Raw genomic sequence first — 6,921 nt, 5'->3', positions numbered from 1 at the left:
GTTTAAGAGCTCTAAACTGAACTGACTGATAAGACGAGAGCTCTAAACTGACACTGAACTGACTGCCAAGCAATCAGTCAGTCAGTCAGTCTCATCAGTTTGGATTGATTGTTAGCAACTCTGCTCGAGATGCTCTACAGAGCACGGATTTCCAGGACATTATCATCGTCCCGAACATTCGGCAGGGCCCTACTGGTGCAAACTTGTACAACAAAACTTATCTGATTGATGAGACGAGAAACTTGTCGGCTGAGGGGATTCGCTTCCTCCATGCAACAGGATGGCACGGTACTGACCACCCACAATTTGGTGGTCGAATGCTCAAAAGCAGGGAGACCCAGAATTGGCAGGCGGGTTCTCGAACATACACTCGCCTTTGGCATGACCCACCAATACATGTATTGTCATTAGCTTTCTCCGCCCGCAATACCCATCCGATGATAGCGTTCGTTGTTCACATTGAGATGAGTCTTAGTCTCGCGATGGTTTGCAATAATTCGTCAGAGTATGCAGACGAAGATATGCACAGAGTCTGGAACACACTGCGAGACAGAGCTTGGCAAACAAATCCGGATAGAATGATCTACACGGAAGATGATGGTCGACGCATCGAGATCTCTATAAACCTGAAGGAGAAAAGAACTATTCACCATTGGCGGATATTCGGCATCGAAATCGATGTCGTCAGTAAGTCTTCGCTCGAAAGCTCAGATGGTGAAGACCTGATGGATGTATGATCGCCGGATCATCAATATGGTCGCGTTGCGCAGCTGTGATATGCGAGATGGGTGGAACTCACTAGCATCTCGAACTGATATGGGTCATCAGGGCTGAATACTGCAAGAAAACGTGCAGTAAGATTATTCATGGTGTTTTAGCAAGCTTTCGCGGAGTAGTCTTAACAGCTCAGCGCCGCAGCAAAAGCCATAGCCAGAACCATCGTAACACTCGCAGCAATGGTCCCCGCTGCGCCCGTCTCTTTGGGCGCTCCAGCCCCTGATGTACCTGATGCACCAACCTTCTGCGTCGCATTATCTCCGTTCCCAGAACTTGTCATGTTTGGAGGCGCGGTCTGAGAGAATAGCAAACCCTGCACCGCCTGCAGCGCATCATACACTTCATTCAGATTCCCGTCACTAGCATCAGCAGCCTCCCACATGCCTTCGGTGGAATTTGCCCAATCTAGCGAGCACTGAACGTTGTAGAAATCTCCGCCACACGTGCCGGCAGCAGCTTGAGCGGAGACTTCGAGCTTTTTGGTGAGGGGTTCTGCAATGATGGGAGCGGCAACGACTGCGCGAGCATAAGAGCTTATGGCCATACCCTTGTAAGCGCGCATACTGACATCGCACTTTCCGGTCGTTTCGCATGCTATTTCGGTGAGGACGTCGTGTTGTTGGAAGAAGATGGCAGATGAGTTCACGAGGCCTTGGAGTGCGTCAGTCCATTTCTGCTTGCCGTTGGTCTGTTGGCGTATGTCAGTATGAAGCCCGAGTAGACTGTACTAGGAAGTGCTTACGATGTTCTGCATGATAGCAGAGCCCTCTGTATAGGCGGCATGCAGGTTTGTCCACCGGAATCCGTTTATATCGCGACAATCGTCGGTGGCATCACCGCCGTCAAACACAGCATATTCGTCGTCGATAATACCAATGTCCTTTGCCCAAGTGAAAGACTTGTCAGCCCATTCGGAGTACGTTTCGTTGCCGGTAAATTTGGCCAAACGAGCAGCCAGGAGGAAAAAGTCACCGTTGGCAGCTCCATTTTTGTAATCGTATCCTGCCTGGAAAGTAAAGATAGTCCAGCGAAGACCACCGTTACAGCTCTTATCATCCCAGCGTAGCACCTGAGCATCGAACACTTGGGCAGCATATTCCACCCAGGATTGGTTTTCCGGCTTTGGAAAGTCTGATTCCGCGGCGGCCATTGCTGCAAGAGCCCATAAGCTTTGGTCATCGTTTGTAATTTGCGCGGTCTGATTATCGGGGAAGAAGGCAAGGCCAGGGTGGTCGCCAAGCTGTCCCTGAATGCCTTCAGATACAATAGAGTCATATTGCTTATCGCCAGTCAAATAAGAGTAGTCGATCAATGCGTTGAAGATCATTCCGCCTTCGTACCAGAAGTAGGGGTCTGGAAAGAGGCCGGGGATTCCATCTACAGAAAGGGAATCGTTGTAGAACTTAACGATTCCACCTGCAAGAGCCTGCGCGGCCAGTATGATAGAGTCTGTACACATTAGCATCGTAGTCGCGCAAGTGGAAAAGATCGTCATTACCCTTGTTCTGGACATCCAAGTCGAGTGCCGCGGTAGTACTAACAATGCATGACAAAGCGAGTGACAGCACACTGACGCGTGCGAACATTTTGAAAGACAGAACGAGTGTGATTGCGTAACGCAAGAGGAAAACAGAGTGGGAATGCAGCACTCTCAAGAACAAGAGACCGGAAAGCAGTTGACGATGTTTGCAGGCGTAGCATGACGCTAGTTATGTGGATCTCAGCCGCCTTACAGTGCCACCAATGGTTGTCTAACGGTTAGTTAGCGCAGAACGCCTGAGCCCAAAAAAGCTTGTTGCCATCTCGGATAGTAATTCAGGGGCGCTGCACCGGCCGCGCCGCCTAATACAGGCGTGAAGATGCCTGGCGATGCGTGTTGGAAGTGGCACGGTCCTATGGTCGTCAGGCGCATGCACCTCGTCTCGGAGCCAAGAGCTTGGGAAGATGGTAATTGACATTGGCAACTGCTCCTGGACTGGCTGTGCCATCTTTCGCTGCGCCTTCTCAAAGTCACGCAATTACCACAATTTGCTTACCGACCAATTCCCATCTTCGCGACTAGCGCCTCCGCGATATCGTGCGCAAATCCCTCATCATTAATCGCGCGCTCGTCTTCGGTAACTTCAATATTACCACCCTGGAGTTCCTCTCGTATCGCACTGAAGAGCGCAGCATCCGCCTGTTGGTCTTCAAAAGGCCCATCAGGGACAGCGATCATGCTGATACCACCCTTCGGTAACCAGACTTGAATTGCTCCGGGCTTCTTTGCACAATGCTTCAATTTCGTTGCAATAAATTTGCCAACTTGAGTTGCTTCGTCTACTGATGTCCTCATCAAGGTCACGACAGGATTGTGCTCATACAGCTTGCGATCTTTGTATCGTTCCGGCACTGTGCTTCTCGGACCAAAGTTTGTCATGTCGGTCGCGCCTACGGAGACGATATTTGGTATTCCGGCTTTTGCGGCGGCTTCGAGACGATGCTCACCAGCACTCATGACACCGCCGGTAATATGATCGCATATCTCGGTAGTGGTAAGATCGAGAACTGCATCCAGCCCACCTTCTTGGATGAGTCGTTCCATTGCTTTCCCGCCGTGACCGGTAGCATGAAAGACGTACGTCTCAATGTCGTAGTTGTCTTCGAGATGTTTTCGGATGAAGTCGACAGCTGGCGTGGTGACACCGAACATAGTAATACCAACACGTTTCTTTAGCAGCTGAGCTGCGTCTTGTTGGCGAGGTGCGTATGCGCGAGCCATTCCAGCTATGGCTGCTCCGGCATTGCTAAGCACATTGCGGAGCACTTGATTAAGGCCAGCCACATCTACAACGCTGTACATCAGGGTGATGTCGGTTTCCCCTACGATTGGCCCAGTATCGCCGCTTGCCACAGTTGACACGATCAGCTTTGGAAAGCCGATAGGGAGCGCAGTTCTCATCACTTCCGCTGCGAGCGACGTACCACCTGAACCTCCCGCGTTGATCGCGGCGTGTATCTTTCCTTCATCGAATAGCTTTTTGACAGCCTTGGTAGCGCAGCCAGCCATGGTCTTGATGACTTCTCCTCGAGGTAGCTTGCTCACATCTTTTGCATCTCCATGATCCTCCAGCAGTTGGTGTTGACTGATTGTGATGGCATCATACTCCTTGTGGCGCCGACCCACATCCATCAGCATCACGTCGACATTGTTCCGCTCTATTTCTTTACGAAGGAATAGCAACTCTTCCAACTTTGTATCGCAAGTACCAAGAAGAACAACACGGGGATTTGAAGACATAATGACGTGCTCACCAGGAGACAATGCGTTGATGGTAATATGAATATCGTGTAAAGACGTGGGTCGCAGACGTTCATGCCACTGTAATGTATCCCCCGCGCTTGCATTACGTCATCGTGCATACTTCAACAACCTTTCTCAGCATCATCGCTGTGACTTTAAGACAATATAATACCACATCCAATACCTGATCCGTTTACTCAAGGTCGATAGCATACCAAATTGACAGCATGTCACCCCCTACCGATCGCAAGAGCATATTGCAGAACCTCCGCTCGCAGATCGACAATGGCAAAATCATCGTTGGCGCAGGTGCAGGTATCGGATTGAGCGCAAAGTTCATCGAAGCTGGTGGTGGCGACTTGATCATTATATACAACAGTGGAAGATATCGAATGGCCGGCCGCGGCTCGCTAGCCGGCTTGATGCCGTACGGAAACGCTAACGATGTCGTGTTGGAAATGGTATGCGCGCTTCACTTGATGTTAACTTTGAAAATCTGTAGAAAGTGTCTAGTAGCTAACAATCTCAGGCTGGTGAAGTCCTTCCTATCGTCAAGTCCACGCCAGTACTAGCTGGTGTGTGCGCAACCGACCCTTTCCGGGATATGTCTCGCTTTTTGAAGCAGCTGAAAGACCTCGGTTTCGCCGGCATCCAGAATTTTCCTACCGTTGGTTTGATCGATGGAACATTCCGACAGAATCTCGAAGAAACAGGAATGTCGTATGATGCTGAAGTTGAAGTGATGAAGATGGCTCGCGAGATGGATCTCCTGACCACACCGTACGTGTTCAACGTAGAAGAAGCGAAGAAGATGGCAAACGCTGGGGCCGATATCTTGGTCGCCCATATGGGTCTCACAACGAGTGGAAGTATCGGTGCAAGCAGTGGGAAGAGCTTGGATGAATGCGTCAAACTGATCCAAGAGATTCGTGATGCGGCAACGAAAATTAAAGAAGACGTCATCATTCTGTGCCATGGAGGTCCAATCGCAAAGCCAGAGGATGCGGAGTATGTGATCAGCAAGACGAAGGGTGTGCATGGCTTTTATGGTGCAAGCTCAATGGAACGCTTGCCAGTCGAGGACGCGATAACGAACATTACGAAGACATTCAAGGGTCTGAAGCCTGGATCATCGGTGTAGTTTAGCAGCGAAGAAACACATCGGATGCTATTGTTATGAGGCGCTCGCAAACTTCGAGTGCCATGGTGTAGTACAGTGAGTCCAGAATTCTTTATGGTTACAAAGTTTAAACATAGTTCCATCTCTACAATGTGTAGCGGAAGTCGGGATGGCGATCGCCAAGCTTCCCAGAATCGATCTCTCGAATCCTCTCTTCGATGGACATGACTTCTCTCTTCTTGTTGATCCCGCGCAAAGTAAAGTACATCAGAGCGTAACCGCATGCCGCGATTGTGATAGTTGTAATCGAGATAGCGTGACCGATTACGTAGCGGCCATCGTTATTCGTGATACGGTAAATCTGCCCAGCCATGATGCCAGCAGAATTACCAATGGTTTGCTGTAGACCGATGGCGGTGGCGCGTTTGAAGTATCCGGCATTGCTGTTAATCACCCAGGTAACGTTCAGGCCCACGACACAGTAGATGCCAGTAGCAGTGACAAAAGTCGCGAAGTATAGCACCCCGGTCGATGACATAGAGACACCAAGCATCATGGCGTAACCGATCGATGTAACCAATGCCAAAGGAACCATAAAGAATGCTCGGCGATTGACATAGTCGGAGCAAAAGGCGATAAAGAGGTATACAACTGAGGCCCAGATGTACACAGGTACGGTGAGAAGTTGAGTGCGAATGCTGGAGTATCCGAAGCCACGTATAATCACCGGGAGAAACGTTGAGAAGCCGAATGAACAAGTATTGGCGCAGAATTGGCATACAGCGCTGAGCCATACCTTCGGATCGCGGAAAGCAAGCTTTACTTCGGACTTGTCCAAAGCGTCCGATGTCATGGACTTGCCCTGGTAAAGTCGTTCGTTCTCGTGTCGAGCGCGGAGCAGAGCTTTCTCGTCTTCATTGAGCCACCATGCAGTCTCGAAGTTGTCAGGTAGCAGAAAGATTGTGGCGATACCGACGACCATAGAGATGATTCCTTCAACGAGAAACAGCCATCTCCAGCCCGCAAGTCCTTTTGCGCCATGCAGGTTTGTCAGACCGTATGCTAGTAGTCCACCAAAGGCCCCACTTAGTGCAGATGCAACAAAAAGGTAGGAAACCCTTCGAGCTTGCTCTAGCGGCTTGTAGTACATGCTCAGATACAAGGTCAGGCATGGGAACAGGCCGGACTCGAAGACACCGAGGAGTAGGCGTGTAGCTATGAGAGAGGCATAGTTCTCAATGAAAGCTGCTCCAATAATGACCGCGCTCCATCCGATGATGAAGGTGGGGATAAGGCGCGATGGTCGCAGCTTCTTCAACAAGATAGAGGCTGGAACCTCGAAGGCAATGTAGGTGACGTAGAAAAGTGTTACAGCGACATTGAGACGGTTGCCAGTGAGCCCTAGGTCTTCATTCATACCTGCGATAGCAGCATTTCCGATATTGGATCGGTCGAGGTAGGCGACCTGAAGCATGCTTGTTAGACAGTGGAGTATTTGTAAAATTGAATTTAACATACCAGAAACACCAGGACCATCATGGGAGACAATATCAGATCCAGTTTGCGGATAAGCTATCCATCCAGGTCAGCTTGTGACACCCAGTCATGTGTGCTGCACCTACCCTCTTCTCCGCAACTGGATCGATATGAATCTCTTCGCTAGCACCAATCTGTGTATCCTTTTCATGTATTGAGCCATCGAGGGCTTTATCATCCTGGTTCGGATGCGACATGTTGCGGG

At 50.1% G+C, this 6,921-nt stretch overlaps 4 protein-coding genes across 4 annotated transcripts; 1 reads left to right on the top strand and 3 right to left on the bottom strand.

Moving 5' to 3' along the window:
• Window positions 1-898: 898 nt before the first annotated feature.
• On the bottom strand, window positions 899-2,363 carry J4E82_011317 (uncharacterized protein; the record flags this gene model as incomplete). Its single annotated transcript, XM_051737525.1, has 3 exons — window positions 899-1,465; window positions 1,520-2,226; window positions 2,276-2,363. 3 exons carry the CDS (start codon window positions 2,361-2,363, stop codon window positions 899-901), a joined length of 1,362 nt encoding a protein of 453 aa, XP_051582727.1.
• Window positions 2,364-2,809: 446 nt separating this feature from the next.
• Window positions 2,810-3,949, bottom strand: J4E82_011316 (uncharacterized protein; the record flags this gene model as incomplete). Its single annotated transcript, XM_051737524.1, has 1 exon — window positions 2,810-3,949. One exon carries the CDS (start codon window positions 3,947-3,949, stop codon window positions 2,810-2,812), a length of 1,140 nt encoding a protein of 379 aa, XP_051582726.1.
• Window positions 3,950-4,287: 338 nt separating this feature from the next.
• On the top strand, window positions 4,288-5,201 carry J4E82_011315 (uncharacterized protein; the record flags this gene model as incomplete). The annotated part of the gene is made up of 2 exons (XM_051737523.1): window positions 4,288-4,521; window positions 4,590-5,201. 2 exons carry the CDS (start codon window positions 4,288-4,290, stop codon window positions 5,199-5,201), a joined length of 846 nt encoding a protein of 281 aa, XP_051582725.1.
• Window positions 5,202-5,325: 124 nt separating this feature from the next.
• Window positions 5,326-6,913, bottom strand: J4E82_011314 (uncharacterized protein; the record flags this gene model as incomplete). The annotated part of the gene is made up of 3 exons (XM_051737522.1): window positions 5,326-6,645; window positions 6,699-6,752; window positions 6,803-6,913. 3 exons carry the CDS (start codon window positions 6,911-6,913, stop codon window positions 5,326-5,328), a joined length of 1,485 nt encoding a protein of 494 aa, XP_051582724.1.
• Window positions 6,914-6,921: the final 8 nt, after the last annotated feature.

The sequence above is a fragment of the Alternaria postmessia genome (assembly GCF_024291825.1).
Source record: "Alternaria postmessia strain BMP 2775 chromosome Unknown scaffold_184, whole genome shotgun sequence".
NCBI classification, from domain to species: Eukaryota; Fungi; Ascomycota; class Dothideomycetes; order Pleosporales; family Pleosporaceae; genus Alternaria; species Alternaria postmessia.
The sequence above is the reverse complement of the archived record's forward strand: the minus strand, read 5'-3'. Positions and strand labels throughout refer to the sequence as shown.